This window comes from Ranitomeya variabilis, chromosome 1, assembly GCF_051348905.1.
Source record: "Ranitomeya variabilis isolate aRanVar5 chromosome 1, aRanVar5.hap1, whole genome shotgun sequence".
Lineage (NCBI taxonomy): Eukaryota > Metazoa > Chordata > Amphibia > Anura > Dendrobatidae > Ranitomeya > Ranitomeya variabilis.
Window position 1 is genome coordinate 296,295,338 of NC_135232.1, and position 19,961 is coordinate 296,315,298.

At 43.5% G+C, this 19,961-nt stretch overlaps 1 protein-coding gene across 1 annotated transcript in view; it reads right to left on the bottom strand.

The window, feature by feature from the left end:
• MYO18B (myosin XVIIIB) overlaps nt 1-19,961 on the bottom strand; it is a 1,084,067-nt gene that overhangs the window by 309,642 nt on the left and 754,464 nt on the right. The window contains exons 33-34 of the mRNA XM_077295498.1: nt 9,886-9,996; nt 9,282-9,386 (exon numbers count right to left, since the gene is read on the bottom strand). Of these exons, the coding sequence (XP_077151613.1) occupies nt 9,282-9,386; nt 9,886-9,996 (216 nt within the window). The remainder of the gene's footprint in view (nt 1-9,281; nt 9,387-9,885; nt 9,997-19,961) is intronic.

The window sequence follows — 19,961 nt, forward strand, 5'->3', positions numbered from 1 at the left end:
TGTGCAGGGTGCCACTCCTCATGTTGCCAGCAGGTCTGGTGATTCAGTAGATGTAGGACTTGCACTTTCCCGAACCCTTGGTCATGCTTCCTGACACTTTTGCTGGTGAGAAGGATAGGTTTCTTACGTTTAGGGAGAGTTTACAATTTGTTGTTTTCACTTAGACCTCGATCCTCTGGGGATGAAAGTCAGTGGGTGGGAATAATTATTTCCTTACTCCGGGAAGGTCCCCAACCATGGACTTTCTCGTTGTCCCCCACTGCCCCTGAAAGGATGTCGGTGGATAGTGTTTTTAAGGCCCTAGGACTTATCTATGATGAAACAGACCGTGTTAGGGTGGCAGAGGATACTATCCTGTCTTGCTCAGAGAAAGCTCTCAGCCGAGTGGTATTGCTCAGAGTTTAGACAATGGTCCCCAGAAATCTCATGGAACGACTCTGCACTCAGGTGACAGTTCCGGAGGGGACTGTCTGTCCATTTGAAGGATGCTCTGGCTCTCCATCCACCACATAGTTCTTTAGAGGAGGCTATGACTCATATGACTCAGGCAATCCAGATGGATCGGAGACTAAGGGAGAGGGATGTCATGCAGTAAGAAGGTAATTTGCTTCCGAGTAACCCTGATGCTATGCCTCAGTCCGAGCCCATGGAGGTGGGGGTCACCACCGTCAAGGAAAGAGAGAGGAGATGACGATGTGATGGGAGACTCTTCTACTATGGTAGTTCAGGACACGGGAAAAAGGACTGTCTCTCCTGTCTTCTGACTCCCAAGGTGCTGGGAAATGCCTAAGTCTGGGTAACTGTCGAGGAGGTTGCCAAGACTCTCAGGTACCTTTGTCCTCATCTCTTAAATTACTGTTGGAAGTAGAACTTTGTGTCAAGAATGGTTGTACCTCCACTTCAGCTTTTGTGGATTGTGGGTCATCCTTGAACTTCATTGACTCTGATTTGGTGGCCAAATGTAAGATAGGGACAGCCAGGTTGGAAATTCCCATTAATATTGTGGCCATTGACAAAACACCTCTCACTAAGAATGTTGTTAAGTTTATCTCTGAGGAGTTTATCCTTAAGGTGGGGTCCTGTCATCAAGAACGTATTACATGTTTTATTATGGACAATCTATCTGCGGGACTAGTGTTGGGGTTTCCCTGGTTACTGTTACATAACCTGATCATTGATTGGGAATCTCAGGGCATTGTTAATTGGGGTTCTAATTGTTCTAAAGATTGCCTTGTTAATGTGTCTGTGTCATCCGCAGTCTGGAGAGTATTCCAGAGTTGCCTGAAGGATTTTGAGGATGTATTCTCCGAAAAGGAGGCTGAGATTCTACCACCCATTCGATTGTGCTATTAATCTGGTCCCTGGTGCCAAACTGCCCAAGGCCCATTTATACAATCTCTCCAGCCCTGAGTGGGTATATCTCCGATAGTCTTCCTAAAGGGCATATTCGACCCTCTGTGTCTCCTGTGGTGGCAGGATTCTTTTTTGTGAAGAAAAAAGATGGTGGTTTACGCCCATGCCTTGATTTTTGAGAATTAAACAAGATCACCGTGAGGAATACTTACCCCCTCTCACTTATTCCTGATTTGTATAATCAATTGTTCGGGGCCAGGTGGTCCTCTAAGTTAGGCCTCAGGGGAGCATATAATCTCATCCACATGCGGGAAGGGGATGAGTGGAAAACGGCTTTCCTCGCCTCTGAGGGTTTATTTGAGAACCTGGTTAAGCCCTTTGGTCTGACTAATGTGCCAGCTGTATTTCAGAATTTCATTAATCATGTTTTTTTGGATTTCATTGGGCACTTCATGGTGGTGTATCTGGATGATATCCTTATATATTCTGCTGATAAAATTAACCATATGGGTCATCTCCGTGCTGTCCTCCAGAGGCTCAGGGAGAACTCTCTCTTTGCTGGAGAAGGGTTCATTTTTTGTGCAAGAATTGTCCTTTCTGGGGTTTATTTTGTTTGCTGAGGGGTTTCGCATGAACCCTGGAAAGGTACAGGCTATTGTTGATTGGGAGAAACCCAAAGATCTCAAGGGTCTTCAGAGATTTTTAGATTTTGCCAATTACTATAGAAAATTCATCAAGGGGTTTTCACAGGTGGTTAAACGCCTCACTGATTTAACTTGCAAGGGGGCTGATATAAATTGGTCAGCTCCAGCTTTAGAGGCATTTTCTTCTTTAAAAGAATGCTATATGTCTGCCCCTGTACTGATTCAACCTGATCTGTGTAAGCCATTTATCATGGTGGTGCACGCCTCGTAGGTAGGAGTGGGGGCGGTGTTGTCTCAAGGGCCCAACACATTAACCAATTTAAGACCCTGTGCCTTCTTTTCTAAAAAGTTTTCCTCTGTGGAAATGAATTACGATGTTGGCAACCGGGAGTTACTAGCCATTAAATTGGCTTTTGAAGAATGGAGGCATTTTTTGGAGGGGGCTGTCTATCGAATCACGGACCAAAACAACCTGTCTTATATTGAATCGGCCAAACGTTTAACCCCGAGGCAGGCAAGGTGGTCACTTTTTTTTTCTCGATTTCAGTTTTCCATCACTTTTAGGCCTTGATCCAAGACTGTGAAGATGGATGTCTTATCCCGCAGCTTGGATCCAATATCTCCTCCTGAACCTCCTTCCTCCATTCACTACAAAGTGGTTGTGGCTGAAGTTTCCTCGTCGTTAGAGCAGGAGATTCGGGAGGCCCAGTCTTTTGCTCCTCCATCCACGCCAAATAATACATTTTTGTGCCTGTCCAGTATCGGTTAAGGGTGCTCCAGGAAATCCATGATTCGGCTCCGGGAATGTCTTCATTGGCTTCTGATGCTGCTGTATTTGTGTCCTCCTGTGAGACATGTGCCCACACTAAAACCTCCCATAACCGGCCAGCAGGGGAATTGGTGCCATTGCCAATTCCAGATAAACCTTGGACCCATCTGTTCATGGATTTTATCTCGGACATTCCTCCTTTTAATGAAAAAACTGTGGTCTGGGTGGTGGTGGATAGGTTCAGCAAACAAGTGCATTTTGTACCATTGGCAGGGCTGCCTAATGCAGAAACTTTGTTGAAACTTTTCATTGAGCATGTTGTGCGATTACATGGTGTGCCTGCAAATGTGGTCTCTGATAGAGGGGTACAATTTGTATGTAAGTTCTGGAGGGCTTTTTGTAAAAGGCTGGGTATCAGTTTGACCTTCTCTTCAGCCTATCATCCTGAGACTAATGGACAGACTGAGAGAACCAATGAATCTTTGGAGCAGATTTTACGGTGCCTTGCCACGTCTCGTCAGGATGATTGGTGCTCTTCATTGCCATTGGCAGAATTGGCATTTAATAATCGTATTAATTAGTCCACTGGTACCTCCGCGTTCTTTTGCAATTATGGCTTCCACCCCCATTTTGGTGAATTTTCTCAGCTGGATTTGGGGTGTCCTGGTGCTGATGTTGCAATTCATCGGTTGGGGGAGGTCTGGGAGGAGGTCTAAAGAAACATTGGGGAGGCTCCGGGCAAGGATACATTTTTTGCTGATAAATGACAGTCAGAGGGGCTGGATTTCCAAGTGGGGAATAAGGTGTAGTTATCTACTAAGAATATAAGGTTGAGGATTCCTTCTGCTAAGTTGCATCCCAAGTTTATTGGACCTTACAAAATTTTGGAGGTAGTTAATCCTGTTGCCTTTCACCTGCGCTAGCCCCTGTCGCAGCGGATACTCAATGTATTCCATAAGGCTCTTTTGAAAACGTGGGTATCCTTCTCAGGGGACTATCAGTCTCATCCGCCTTCTGTTTTGGTGGATGATCAGACCAAGTATGAGGTGGAACTGATCGTGGATTCTTGGATGCTCCTCCTTTCACTTCAGTATCTTGTCCATTGCTCGGTCCATGCGGATCGGTTGGTCTGGGCCTTTCATGCTCGGTATCCGGGCACACCTGGGGGTCCGGTGACCCCCCATTGAGAGGGGGGTACTGTCATGATCCAGTCAGGGGTTTGTTTCTGATCATTCTCTCCCCGGGATGGTCATGTGGGGATTAATCTTCCTTGCCTCATTTTGGGATCTGTCTGGCTATTCCAGTCCGCTGTGACCTGCAAGCAGTGTCAGTTATAGTTCCTGTCTCTGGCTTGAGCAGCTGACCTATTATACCATGATTTGTCCTCTGCCAATTTACCTAGTTCCTGTTACAGTGTTCCCCTGTGACTTCACTCGTTGTAGTAGTCACTCTCCATGTTGTGACCCCTTGGTATTTGACTCGGCTTGTCCTCTGACCTGTTTGACTGTCTTGCGTCTCTGGCTTTCCTGCTCCCAATCGGCTCTGACTTCTTCGCTTGTTTCTGACCACATGTATTGCTGTGATCTCGGGTACTTTGTTCCCTCTCTGTTGCTGACCTGGCTTTTTCTGACTATTCTTTCGCCACCTAGTGGCTTCTGCCCACTGCTCTGTGATTTCACTGTGAGTATCTGTTTTCCTTCACCCGCACCCCCTAGTGGAGGTTGTGTGCTACTGCACTGCAGCAGGCATTAATGTAGCTGGCCAAGAGTTGTTTGAGAAATTTTCATCTATCCTTCCTTGGAAATATCTTCCAGTTCTGTGAGATTCCTGGGTCGTCTTTCATGCAATGCTATTTTAAGGTCTAGCCACAGATTTTCAAATATGTTCAGATCAGGTGACTGTGAAGGCCATTGTAAAACCGTTACCTTGCACCTTTTAAGGTGGATTTTGATGTGTCTTTAGGATCATTATCCATCTGAAGAAACCATTTTTTTTCAACTTCGGCTTTTTTACAGATGGTGTTATGTTTGCATCAAAAATTTGTTACAATTTCATTGAATCCATTCTTCCTTCTACCCGTGAAATGTTCCCCGTGCCATTGGCTGCAACACAACCCCAAAGCATGACCGATCCACTTCCAAGCTTAATGGTGAGATGTTCTTTTCCTGAAATTCTGTGCCCTTTTTCTCCACACATACCTTTTATAGCTATGGCCAAAGAGTTCTATTTTAACCCCATCTGTCCATAGGATTTGTTTCCAAAATGCATCTGTCTTGTTTATATGTTCTTTTGCATACTTCTGATGACAAATTTTATGGTGAGAATGCAGGAGAGTTATTCTTTTGATGACTCTTCCATGAAGATCATATTTGTGCAGGTGCTCTAAACAGTAGAACAATGTACCACAAGTGCAGAATCTGCTATATCTTTCTGAAGGTCTTTTGCTGTCAAGCGGGGTTCTGATTTGCCTCTCTATTAATCCTGTGAGCAGCTTTCACTGAAATTTTGCTTGGTCTTCCAGACCTTATCTTGAGGTGACTGCTCATTTTAACTGCCATTTCTTAATTACATTTCAAACTGAGGAAAGAACAAGTTGAAAACGCTTTGCTATCTTAAAACCTTCTGCTTTGTGGGCCTCTACCATTCTCATTTTCACAGTGTTAGGCAGCTAGGGTGCTGCTATTTGGCACAAGTTAGAGGAGGCTGGGTTTTTATAAAGCTGGGAAATTTGCATCACCTGGCCTTTCCTAATGATGATAGCAAACAATCCATAACCCTAACAGGCTAATTTTGTCATTTCTTAAGTAATGATGGCCACTCGTTTTTCTTTACTTAGCTGCTTTTTTCTTGCCATAATACAAATTATAACAGTCTATTCAGTAGGACTATCAGCTGTGTATCCACCAGACTTCTGCACAACACAACTGATGGTCCCAACCCCAGTTATAAAGCAAGAAATCCCACTTATTAAACCTGACAGGGCACACCTGTTAAGTGAAAACCAATTCCGGTGACTACCTCTTGAAGCTCATCAAGAGAATGCCAAGAGTGTGCAAAGCAGTCATCAAAGCAAAAGGTGGCTACTTTGAAGAACCTAGAATATAAGACATAATTTCAGTTGTTTCACACTTTTTTGTTAAGTATATAATTCCACATGTGTTAATTCAGAGTTTTGATGCCTTCAGTGTGAATGTACAATTTTCATAGTCATGAAAATACAGAAAAATTTTTAAATGAGAAGGTGTGTCCAAACTTTTGGTCTGTATTATATATATATATATATATATATATATATATATATATATATATATATATATATATATATATATATAAATATATGTATATATATATATATATATATGTATATATATATATATATATATATATATATGTATATATATATATATATATATATATATATATATATATATTTATTGGTCTTTAATACAAAGGGAATGTGTCATCTTTAACTTTAGGCCTTTTAGAGATCATTTCATTTTCAACTTGCTTAACTGTTCACAATAACAGTACTTTTAACCAGAGGTGCCCAAACTTTTACATGCCACCGTAAGCTTAAAGAAGTTGATCCAATTCAGTTTGTAAAAAAAATGCACTTTATGCATCATCCTTGAGTCCAGTGCTGAGTCTCCACTGATGCTCTCAGGGTCTTATACTGGCTGGAGCGCTGATATCAAACAGTGCAGCAACTAATCACTAAGCACAGTGGTTTTCCATCTACATGGGCAGAACCACTGAGCCAAGTGCTTGACTACTGAGTAGTTGACTTAACATTAGCATTGCAAACAATATCAGACCATGGGAGCTGCTATGGAGACTCAGCACTGGACTCAAGGATGGTGAATAAAGTGCTTTTTTTGAGGGGGGGTTATAAAAAAGTTCACTTGAGTACTAGAATTTTCTCAAATGGAATAACCTCTTTTAGATTTGTTAAAATTGTTTGTCACAAATGTGTTTATCTTTACCTTTGATTGAATCCATGAGGGGCTGAAATTCACATCACAAGTGGTCACAAAAATACATAGTAGACACATCTTCACACAGAGTAACGCTAAATCATGTTATTGCTTTTTTTTAAGCTGGACATTTCACACATAGCATTTTTGTGTATTTTGTTGAGGAAAGAAAAAAGCTAAGAAAGGACACATCTTTATTACCTAATATATTTTTTACAGTGTTCTGTCTTCATGTAAGAAAGATTGTTTTGTCATACCATTTGTGTACCTTCCAGTATGGTAAATGCGTTATATTCCTCACATGCAGCTATCATATTTCATCTCAGTTGCCATTGTTATGGTTTTCACATAGATGTAGAATATACATGATATTAGCACAATTGACACCATTACTCTCCTATGTTTCCTTGATTGTATATTAATAGTGATGAGCGAATATACCCGTTACTCAAGATTTCTCCAGCATGCTCGGGTGTCGCCCGAGTATTTTTTAGTGCTCTGAGTTTTAATTTTTAGCGCCGCAGCTGAATGATTTACATCTGTTAGCCAGCATAAGTACATATGGGGGTTGCCTGGTTGCTAGGGAACCCCCACACATTTACTTATGCTGGCTAACAGATGTAAATCATTCAGCTGCAGCGCTAAAAACTAAAACTACGAGCACAAAAAAATACTCGGAGGACACCCGAGCGTGCTGGAGAAATCTCGAGTAACGAGTATATTCGCTTATCACAATATATTAACAAACATGGGTGCAGACTCGTTACATATGCTAGAGAATTTGGTTTTGGTAAACATACTTTGTAATGTGATATTCAATACATGTTTCTGAGCAACCAAATTAATTATGAGGACATTTAATAAGATTAGTATGTCTTCACATAGAGAAACATCGTTATAACTGAGCTGAAACACATCCGTATTCAGCTACAGTAGAAAATGAGCGCCTCTCTCCAGCTAATTGTCATTGGTTTTTCTGCTGGTGTACCATACTTTGATGTGATACTAATTAGTCTACAGCTTTCACTGGTCTTTTTATCCTACCAGATTTAATTGCAGAAAATGTATGACTTGCACACTGGGTCATGAAAGATGCTTCATACATGAGTGAGAGCATGGCCCTGCCTTTAATCTGTGATGTTTTTAAGTTTGCTGCCTATGTTGCAGGCATATTAAGCAGTGCAGCGCTACCCAAAGGCAAAAAAGCTACACAAATTAAGAAGCAATGAGGAGTAGAAGAGTCTGTTCTATGATAGAAATGTATTAACAGAGGGATAAAGGAATTATGATCTGAATATGGATGGCTGATGATTTCTTACCCTGCCATGAAAGTCATTTTTATATCTTATGCATAATTCTGTAAATGAAAATTCTGTACAAAGGGTTAATGTAGTTGATGTATAATAAATATTAGATTTTGGAATATGCCTTAAATAATTATGAAAAAAAAATAATGGAAATAATCGAAAATTTGTATTTATGTTTACCCATGCATACAAGTTTCAACCTTGCACAGGAGTAACAGTACCAGGCCGCAAGTTACTTGTGCTACTGTGAGCAGCCTGCATGGCCTCAATGTAATACCATGGTCTGCAGTGTCTGACTCTTATTGTGCACATCTGGGATGTCATTAATTGCAAAATTTAAATGGAGCTGCCAGCAGCAGATTTTGATGATTTGTGTACCCAAGTACATTCAGTGTGGCAGAACATTCCTCAGACAACCAACTCATTGACAGCAGCCAAGGCATGTAAGACCATATAGTTCATATAGAACTCATACTTGATACCTAATAAATCAACATTTTTTTTTGTTTCCATTTTTCATTACTTGCATAATCATTACCATGTCTATCAATCACGCGATTTCAATAATTCCTCAACTTTTCCTTCTTGGTGTTGCATTTTTGATGTTGAGGCGAGCATATAGTGCAGTTAGTTACTCCACTTTAACTCTTATGAGTCATCACTCAAAATAGTCTATGTCAGCCATAGAGAGAGTGGTTACCCGGCAGCTGCTTACTCTCTACCTATCACCTCCACTTAATTTCTTGGATTATGCAGCTTTGTTTTAAAGGGAAACTGTTATTTAAAAAGATGCTGCTAACCTACAGATGTGGGGTTAATGTGTAACAAAAGCAGTGCAGCCACTGCAGTGAAGGCCCGGCTACGGGCAGAAATGAATTTTTTTCCTCCCGGCAACCTCAGGCTTTCAGTCATAGAGGTGTGCCTGGTAGGCTTCAGTTACCGCTCACTAAGGTTACAGCCGCCGCTCACTATGTACTGAGTGTTGATTGAAGCCGTGTCGGTTATGCCTCTATGATGAAAGTCGGAGGCTGCCTGGAGGAATTTCTTTTCAGTGGCCTAGTTTTTAATGCAGCAGCCAAACAGTTTTAGAATACTAACAATCTGCAGATTAACTCCATATTTTTACGTTGATAGTTTTTTTACAAGTTCCCTTTAACATATGTCATAAACTTTATAAACAATAGCACAGTTTCACTTGTATTTTTTTTTATCTACTCTACAACTAGTTTCATACCTGCTCACACAGAGTACCGATGAGACCTTCTAAGTCTTGCTTTTCATGGAGGACCATCTGTTTTTCTTCATATTCTTGTTCCAGCTGCATCTCAAATTGACGAAGCTTAAAAAATATATTAAAAAATAGTGTAAAAAAAGTGCAATCTTTTGTAAGTCTTTGAAACAGGCAGCCCTCCTTTCAGATCAGGCTCTAGGATTGTTATTACTTTCTGTTTTTGGGTAACTGCATATAGAGGACTCTACAGAATAATGTGTATTTAATGATGTCTTATTCAACACACCCATTCACATTAACAAAAAAAAAAGAAAACAACAAAATATATTTATTTTCTGGAACTCAATGAAAGATTAAAGGGTTTGTGGTGTCATTTTCCTTCACTTTTGAATTTGCTTCATCTTCTTTAGAAGCTAAAGCTCAATATGGTCAAGCACTTGGAGGCAGTGAATGGACATTTTCAAGTTTAGCTTTTAATATATGTAGACTTTCAAATATACAATAAATAGTAATAAAAAAATGTTTTTTATGTTTACTTAGCCAATTATCCTATTTTCCACATAATGGTAGTAATCCAATTTTTTACCTTAACTAGTTCATGACATACCCGTCTTTGACATGATTGACGAATATCCTCTAATTCCTCTTCCTTATCTTCTAGTTCTTTCAAATGCATTTGTTTCATCCTTTCAATTTCCATTTCAAAACGCACACGCATCTGTTGCAAAAAAAAAAGGATCATCATGTTACATGTGCTGCCAGGATATTACATGTACTCTGAGATTCAGATTCCACATAAGGTCACAAAATGTGTTTTAAGGATAGTTATGATTGGCAAGTAAATCATACTGTATGTCTAATCTAACACTGTCAATTAAGGTAAGGATAACCAGAACGGGACATGCACACCACTTTATTGGAGATCCTTCATTATGCTCTCCTGATGAACATCATACCAAAGAAGGGAAACTTGTAGAGACAAAATCATGTGGACAGATAAGTTTATTGTATTGCAACACATGGTATATGGACCTTATGAAGGAAAATTAGGATTGTGATATATATTGGTGAACTACTTTTATCATGAATATTCCGATATATTTTGAAAGTTTAAAATACCAGGGGCAAATTGCTCACATCATACGATAAGAGATTTGGTCTTTTTTTGTGCTTTTTTGACAGATTTTGACCTGTACTAGAGATGCAGAATAAAATCGATATATTGTTCCATTACTATTTTTTCTCCTTGGTTACTTTCCTGACACCTTAGTTTGATTAATTGAGAGTAGTGAACTTTGGACAGAGGCATCTATATTTACACTTATATTTGTATTATGTAGGGTTGAGCGACTTTCATTTTTTTAAGATCGAGTAGGGCTTTGGGAAACCCGATTTTGTCCAGAGTCGAGTCGAGTCCAGTCGGCCGATTGTCGCTAAAAGTCGGGGATCGACCGAAACACGAAACCCAATGCAAGTCAATGGGGAAGCATAGTCGGCAGTGAGTGGAGGCCAGGAAAACACCTACAGTGCCCATTTTAATGCCAAAAACATCCATTCTTGTTTCTGAAGCTTGTCAATCTTAATTAACTTTATAATAATAGTTGGGCATTGGAACTTGGGGGTCATTTGGCAAAAGTTGTTGGGGGTAGGGCTGGTTCAAGGTTTTAATGGGCCCAGGAAACATGGACTACGTCACGGCGGTGGAGCAGGGAGAGGTAAGTATTTCAACGTTGCAAGTGCTGTGATCCTGAGCAAGCAGGGGGGGCCCACTCGTTCGCATTGGCACTGGCACAGGGCCCCTCAAAGTAAGGCGGTGTGTTTGCATGGCGGGGGCGCCTCCCACCAGCAGCGACACTTTTGCGTACTCTGAGGGGCCCTGTGCCAGTGACGTCGCCAACGAGTATGCCCCCCCACCTGATGAAGGAACCTGCACTTTCATCTGCACCTTCCTCTTTGTCCCTGTGTAAGGTGGTATAACATGCGGGAAGGGGAACCTTACTTTCAGCAGGGTCAGATTCTGGCTGTGTAGAGTGCAAGGGGAATGTAGTGGTCTAGGTCAATGTACCAGCAGACTCATCTAGCAGTGGCTGGGCAATGGGCAGGATGAGGAGGAAACAGATATAGGGCCAAAGAATAAATTAGGCTAAATGCAGTTCAAAATTGGTAACAGGACTAAACAGGCGGCATTGCTTTGTTCAGTGGAGTAGCAAACCCAAGAGCAGCAAACACTTTTTCAAGGGCCCAACCACACCAGTAGGCCAAATGCAGTTTAATATCTGATACTATAGGCCAAAAGCCAGAAGGTAGAAGCTCAGCTGTATTCAGTTGAGGACAACACCAGGCAGGGGCAGACACCGTTAGTAGGCCCTAAACACAATTTTTTTTTATTTAAAAACAGCACTTAATGAGAGCCAGAAGGTTGAAGCTCAGCTGTATTCAGTTGAGGACAAACACCAGGCAGGGGCAGACACCGTTATTAGTCCCTAAACACCATTTTTTTTTTAAATAAACAGCACTTAATGAGAGCCAGAAGGTTGAAGCTCAGCTGTATTCAGTTGAGGACAAACACCAGGCAGGGGCAGACACCGTTATTAGTCCCTAAACACCATTTTTTTAAAAAATAAACAGCACTTAATGAGAGCCAGAAGGTAGAAGCTCAGCTGTATTCAGTTGAGGACAAACACCAGGGAGCAGCAAACAGAGGTATTAGGCCCCATCCATCAATTAAAAAAAAAAAAAAAAAAAAAAGCTTAATAAGAACCAGAAGGTAGAAGCTCAGCTTTATTCAGTTGAGGACAACACCAGGCAGGGCAGACACCGTTAGTAGGCCGGAACCACCAATTTTTTTAAAAACAGCAGTTAATCAGAGCCAGAAGGTAGAAGCTCAGCTTTATTCAGTTGAGGACAACACCAGGCAGGGGCAGACACCGTTAGTTGGCCGGAACCACCAATTTTTTTAAAAACAGCAGTTAATCAGAGCCAGAAGGTAGAAGCTCAGCTTTATTCAGTTGAGGACAACACCAGGCAGGGGCAGACACCGTTAGTAGGCCGGAACCACCAATTTTTTTAAAAACAGCAGTTAATCAGAGCCAGAAGGTAGAAGCTCAGCTTTATTCAGTTGAGGACAAACACCAGGCAGGGGCAGACACCGTTAGTAGGCCCTAAACACCATTTTTTTAAAACACAGCACTTAATGACAGCCAGAAGGTAGAAGCTCAGCTGTATTCAGTTGAGGACAAACACCAGGGAGCAGCAAACAGAGGTATTAGGCCCCATCCAGCAATTTAAAAAAAAAAAAAAAAAAAAAAAGCTTAATAAGAACCAGAAGGTAGAAGCTCAGCTTTATTCAGTTGAGGACAACTTGAATTAGGGACTGCAGACAGACTTAGCAGGCTGTCCCCTGTGTGGACCATGCATCCAATACATTAACCCATCGAGCCACAAAGGACACGTAACCTTCCGTGGCCATGCCTACAGGTCCATGTGTCGTCAGGTGTACCTTTGGACTCACAGATTGACAGAATGCAAGGACAATGCGGTCTTTAACATGCTGGTGGAGGGGTGGGATGGCTTTTCTCACAAAAGAATTGTCAACTGGGTAGCTCATACCGTGGCACATCGTAGTCCATCCTTGCTTTATTAATATTAAATAAAATAAAAAAATAGGCTCTATGCACTGTAAAATAGGTTCCAGGGGTACACGGGCAGCAGTGGTCTGGTCAGTGGAGGTCTAGTGGAAGGAGGGACCGCAGACAGGCTTCGAAGGCCTAACACAATTAAATGGGCTGGCTGTAGGCACTTTATAATTGGTTCCAGGGGTACACGGGCAGCAGTGGTCAGGTCAGTGGAGGCCTAGTGGAAGGAGGGACCGTAGACAGGCTTCGAAGGCCTAACATAATAAAATGGGCTGGCTGTAGGCACTGTAAAATAGGTTCCAGGGGTACACGGGCAGCAGTGGTCTGGTCAGTGGAGGCCTAGTGGAAGGAGGGACCGCAGACAGGCTTCGAAGGCCTAACATAATAAAATGGGCTGGCTGTAGGCACTGTAAAATAGGTTCCAGGGGTACACGGGCAGCAGTGGTCAGGTCAGTGGAGGCCTAGTGGAAGGAGGGACCGCAGACAGGCTTCGAAGGCCTAACACAATTAAATGGGCTGGCTGTAGGCACTTTATAATTGGTTCCAGGGGTACACGGGCAGCAGTGGTCTGGTCAGTGGAGGCCTAGTGGAAGGACGGACCGCAGACAGGCTTCGAAGGCCTAACATAATAAAATGGGCTGGCTGTAGGCACTGTAAAATAGGTTCCAGGGGTACACGGGCAGCAGTGGTCTGGTCAGTGGAGGCCTAGTGGAAGGAGGGACCTCAGACAGGCTTCGAAGGCCTAACATAATAAAATGGGCTGGCTGTAGGCACTGTAAAATAGGTTCCAGGGGTACACGGGCAGCAGTGGTCAGGTCAGTGGAGGCCTAGTGGAAGGAGGGACCGTAGACAGGCTTCGAAGGCCTAACACAATAAAATGGGCTGGCTGTAGGCACTTTATAATTGGTTCCAGGGGTACACGGGCAGCAGTGGTCTGGTCAGTGGAGGCCGATTGTAATGAGTGTCTGTCAGTTAGTAGTCAAAAACAAAAAATAAATGTGAATGTCTCGCATTAAAACAAAACAAAAACACTAAAGGGTGCAATCATTAGGTTCAGGGGTGGGATCCTCTGCGTTGTTTCAGACCTACTAATTTAGCGCAAAGTATTTACTGTGGTAAATAGAGGACACTGCCCCTGACTATGTTAAGTACCATCATACATGTCAACACAATGGTATTGTCAGTGGCAGGTATGGAAGGATGTCAGCGCATAGACTAAACATTGCTGGAAGTGTGAGAGATAACTGTGGAAGTGGTAGAGCAATGTTTGACCTGGGGGTGGGTGAACTCTCTTGTGGCCGGCGGTACAGGCCCAGGGCCCCTCATGTTACAACAGTGTGTCTGACGTTGGGTGCGCACCACCACCGCCAGAGACACTTTATTGTACTATGAGGGACCCAGTAGCAATGCCGTCGACCAAAAGCGAGCACACCCACCTCTTCAGACAAACAGCAGTCTCACGGGTGCTTGCACCAAGTCGCGATACCACGGGCCCCGTGTGGGGAGTTTGGCCATTTAGGGAGGTGTAAACATGTCGTATGCTGGACAATCAGCTGCAGCAAATTAGACATTAGAAAAGTAATTCACAGTAGTCCACAGGCAAGAGCTTTTCATAGGAAAGCTAGGTGTCGGCCGGGCAAGGTGGGGCAAAAGATTTCGAAATCCAGTTGTGGTTCATTTTAATGAATGTTAGATCATCAACATTTTGGGTAGCCAGACGAGTCCTTTTTTCGGTTAATATTGAACCTGCAGCACTGAATACTCTTTCTGATAGGACACTTGCTGCCGGGCAAGCAAGCTCCTGCAATGCATATTCTGCCAATTCTGGCCAGGTGTCTAATTTTGATGCCCAGTAATCAAATGGGAATGACGGTTGAGGGAGAACATCGATAAGGGATGAAAAATAGTTAGTAACCATACTGGACAAATGTTGTCTCCTGTCACTTTCAATTGATGCAGCAGTACCTGTCCTGTCTGCGGTCATAGCAAAATCACTCCACAACCTGGTCAGAAAACCCCTCTGTCCAACGCCACTTCTGATGTGTGCACCCCTAACACTCCTAGTCTGCTGCCCCCTGGAGCTCGTGTGAGAACGATCACGTGCGCTGTGTGCTGGGAATGCCTGAAGCAAACGGTCAACAAGAGTTGATTGTTTGGTTGCTAATATTAGTTCCAAGTTCTCATGTGGCATAATATTTTGCAATTTGCCTTTATAGCGTGGATCAAGGAGGCAGGCCAACCAGTAATCGTCATCGTTCATCATTTTCGTAATGCGTGTGTCCCTTTTTAGGATACGTAAGGCATAATCCGCCATGTGGGCCAAAGTTCCAGTTGTCAAATCTCCGGTTGTGATTGGTTGAGGGGCAGTTTCAGGCAAATCTACGTCACTTGTGTCCCTCAAAAAACCAGAACCCGGCCTTGCCACGCAACCAATTTCCAGTGCCCCCGGGAAAGCTTCCGCATTAAAAATATACTCATCCCCATCATCCTCCTCGTCCTCCACCTCCTCTTCGCCCGCTACCTCGTCCTGTACACTGCCCTGACCAGACAATGGCTGACTGTCATCAAGGCTTTCCTCTTCCTCTGGTGCAGACGCCTGATCCTTTATGTGCGTCAAACTTTGCATCAGCAGATGCATTAGGGGGATGCTCATGCTTATTATGGCGTTGTCTGCACTAACCAGCCGTGTGCATTCCTCAAAACACTGAAGGACTTGACACATGTCTTGTATCTTCGACCACTGCACACCTGACAACTCCATGTCTGCCATCCTACTGCCTGCCCGTGTATGTGTATCCTCCCACAAAAACATAACAGCCCGCCTCTGTTGGCACAGTCTCTGAAGCATGTGCAGTGTTGAGTTCCACCTTGTTGCAACGTCTATGATTAGGCGATGCTGGGGAAGGTTCAAAGACCGCTGATAGGTCTGCATACGGCTGGAGTGTACAGGCGAACGTCGGATATGTGAGCAAAGTCCACGCACTTTGAGGAGCAGGTCGGAGAACCCAGGATAAGTTTTCAATAAGCACTGCACCACCAGGTTTAAGGTGTGAGCCAGGCAAGGAATGTGTTTCAGTTGGGAAAGGGAGATGGCAGCCATGAAATTCCTTCTGTTATCACTCACTACCTTGCCTGCCTCAAGATCTACTGTGCCCAGCCACGACTGCGTTTCTTGTTGCAAGAACTCGGACAGAACTTCCGCGGTGTGTCTGTTGTCGCCCAAACACTTCATAGCCAATACAGCCTGCTGACGCTTGCCAGTAGCTGGCCCATAATGGGACAACTGGTGTGCAACAGTGTCATCTGCCGATGGAGTGGTTGGCCGACTGCGGTCTGTGGAAGAGCTGTAGCTTCTGCAGGAGGACGAGGAGGAGGAGGGGGTGCGAACACCTACAGCCAACTGTTTCCTAGACCGTGGGCTAGGCACAACTGTCCTGAAATTTATGTCCCCTGTGGACCCTGCATCCACCACATTCACCCAGTGTGCCGTGATGGACACATAACGTCCCTGGCCATGCCTACTGGTCCATGCATCTGTAGTCAGGTGCACCTTTGTACTCACAGATTGCCTGAGTGCATGGATGATGCGCTGTTTAACATGCTGGTGCAGGGCTGGGATGGCTTTTCTGGAAAAAAAAGTGTCGACTGGGTAGCTGGTATCGTGGTTCAGCGTACTCCATCAGGGCTTTGAAAGCTTCGCTTTCAACTAACCGGTAGGGCATCATCTCTAACGAGATTAGTCTAGCTATGTGGGCGTTAAAACCCTGTGTACGCGGATGCGAGGATAAGTACTTCCTTTTTCTAACCAGAGTCTCATGTAGGGTGAGCTGGACTGGAGAGCTGGAGATCGTGGAACTTTTGGGTGTGCCGGTGTACATGGCAGACTGAGAGACGGATGGACACGGTAATGTTTCCGCCGGTGACCTAGATGCAATATTTCCTCCTACAAAACTGGTGATTCCCTGACCCTGACTGCTTTTGGCTGGCAAAGAAACCTGCACAGATACTGCCGGTGGTGCGGAAAATGGTGGCCTTACAGTGACGGAAGGGATGTTGCGTTGCTGACTAGCTTCATTGGCCGAGGGTGCTACAACCTTAAGGGATGTTTGGTAGTTAGTCCAGGCTTGAAAATGCATGGTGGTTAAGTGTCTATGCATGCAACTAGTATTTAGACTTTTCAGATTCTGACCTCTGCTTAAGCTAGTTGAACATTTTTGACAGATGACTTTGCGCTGATCAATTGGATGTTGTTTAAAAAAATGCCAGACTGCACTCTTCCTAGCATCGGATCCCTTTTCAGGGATTGCAGACTGAGCTTTAACCGGATGGCCACGCTGTCCTCCAACAGGTTTTGGCTTTGACACGCGTTTTGGGCCAGATACGGGCCCGGCAGATGGAACCTGTTGCGATGTTGATGCCTGCTGCGGCCCCTCCTCCACCTCCGCTTCTGAACTACTGCCACCTGCACCCTGTTCCCCCAATGGCTGCCAATCGGGGTCAACAACTGGGTCATCTATTACCTCCTCTTCGAGCTCATGTGCAACTTCGTCTGTGTCACTGTGTCGGTCGGTGGTATAGCGTTCGTGGCGGGGCAACATAGTCTCATCAGGGTCTGATTGTGGATCAGTACCCTGAGAGGGCAATGTGGTGGTCAAAGGAGCAGCATAGTACTCTGGCTGTGGCTGTGCATCAGTGCACTCCATGTCAGAATCTACTTGTAATGGGCATGGCCTGTTATGTGTTTCACTTTCTAAGCCAGGAACGGTATGTGTAAAGAGCTCCATGGAGTAAACCGTTGTGTCGCCTGCTGCATCCTTCTCTCTTGTTGTAGTTTTTGCTGAAGAGGACAAGGAAGCGACTTGTCCCTGACCGTGAACATCCACAAGCGACGTGCTGCTTTTACATTTACCAGTTTCAGAAGAGGAGGCAAAAGAGCTAGAGGCTGAGTCTGCAATGTAAGCCAAAACTTGCTGTTGCTGCTCCGCCTTTAAAAGCGGTTTTCCTACTCCCAGAAAAGAGAGCGTTCGAGGCCTTGTGTAGCCAGACGACGAAACTGGCTCCACAGCTCCAGACTTAGGTGGAATATGTTTATCCCCATGACCACCTGATGCTCCACTACCACTACCATCATTACCAGCTGACAATGAACGCCCACGGCCACGACGACCTCTTGCATCAGACTTCCTCATTGTTTTAAAAACTTAACCAAAGTAACTTTATTTGTTGCTGTCAAACAACTTACACAGTGAGCTATAACTTCAGTATGATTTCAATATCCCTTAACAGGTTGGTGAGACCACAAGGAAAATCAGGCACAATGTTACACACTCTGTTTTCTGTGGCACCAAATCACAGAGATGCCACACACGCAGGACTGTCACTCAAGCACAAATGTCAATATTAATCTCCCACCTATTTTTTTTTTTTTCTCAGGGAGACTTTAGAAAACAAATAAGATAAAATGATTTTTTCAGGGACAATTTAGTAACCAATTATTAAAAAAACAAAGGCTTTCTATGGCCCACTGAGTGAGAGATGGCACACACAGGAGTCAGGAGTGGCACACAAGCAGAAAGGGCAATATTAATCTCCCACTGATTGATGTAGTGATTTTTTTTCAGGTAGATTTTAGAACCCAAATCAAGCAAAAAAATAAATAGGCTTTCTATGGCCCACTGATTGAGAGATGGCACACACAGGAGTCAGGAGTGGCACACAAGCAGAAAGGGCAATATTAATCCCCCACTGATTGATGTAGTGATTTTTTTTCAGGTAGATTTTAGAACCCAAATCAAGCAAAAAAATAAATAGGCTTTCTATGGCCCACTGATTGAGAGATGGCACACACAGGAGTCAGGAGTGGCACACAAGCAGAAAGGGCAATATTAATCCCCCACTGATTGATGTAGTGATTTTTTTTCAGGTAGATTTTAGAACCCAAATCAAGCAAAAAAATAAATAGGCTTTCTATGGCCCACTGATTGAGAGATGGCACACACAGGAGTCAGGAGTGGCACACAAGCAGAAAGGGCAATATTAATCCCCCACTGATTGATGTAGTGATTTTTTTTCAGGTAGATTTTAGAACCCAAATCAAGCAAAAAAATAAATAGGCTTTCTATGGCCCACTGAGTGAGAGATGGCACACACAGGAGTCAGGAGTGGCACACAAGCAGAAAGGGCAATATTAATCTCCCACTGATTGATGTAGTGATTTTTTTTCAGGTAGATTTTAGAACCCAAATCAAGCAAAAAAATAAATAGGCTTTCTATGGCCCACTGAGTGAGAGATGGCACACACAGGAGTCAGGAGTGGCACACAAGCAGAAAGGGCAATATTAATCTCCCACTGATTGATGTAGTGATTTTTTTGCAGGTAGATTTTAGAACCCAAATCAAGCAAAAAAATAAATAGGCTTTCTATGGCCCACTGAGTGAGAGATGGCACACACAGGAGTCAGGAGTGGCACACAAGCAGAAAGGGCAATATTAATCTCCCACTGTTTTTTTTTTTTTTTTTTTCAGGGAGACTTTAGAAACCAAATAATAAAAAATAAATAGGCTTTCTATGGCGCACTGAGCGAGAGATGGCACACACAGGAGTCAGGAGTGGCACACAAGCAGAAAGGGCAATATTAATCCCCCACTGATTGATGTAGAGATTTTTTTTCAGGTAGATTTTAGAACCCAAATCAAGCAAAAAAATAAATAGGCTTTCTATGGCCCACTGAGTGAGAGATGGCACACACAGGAGTCAGGAGTGGCACACAAGCAGAAAGGGCAATATTAATCTCCCACTGATTGATGCAGTGATTTTTTTTCAGGTAGATTTTAGAACCCAAATCAAGCAAAAAAATAAATAGGCTTTCTATGGCCCACTGAGTGAGAGATGGCACACACAGGAGTCAGGAGTGGCACACAAGCAGAAAGGGCAATATTAATCTCCCACTGATTGATGTAGTGATTTTTTTGCAGGTAGATTTTAGAACCCAAATCAAGCAAAAAAATAAATAGGCTTTCTATGGCCCACTGAGTGAGAGATGGCACA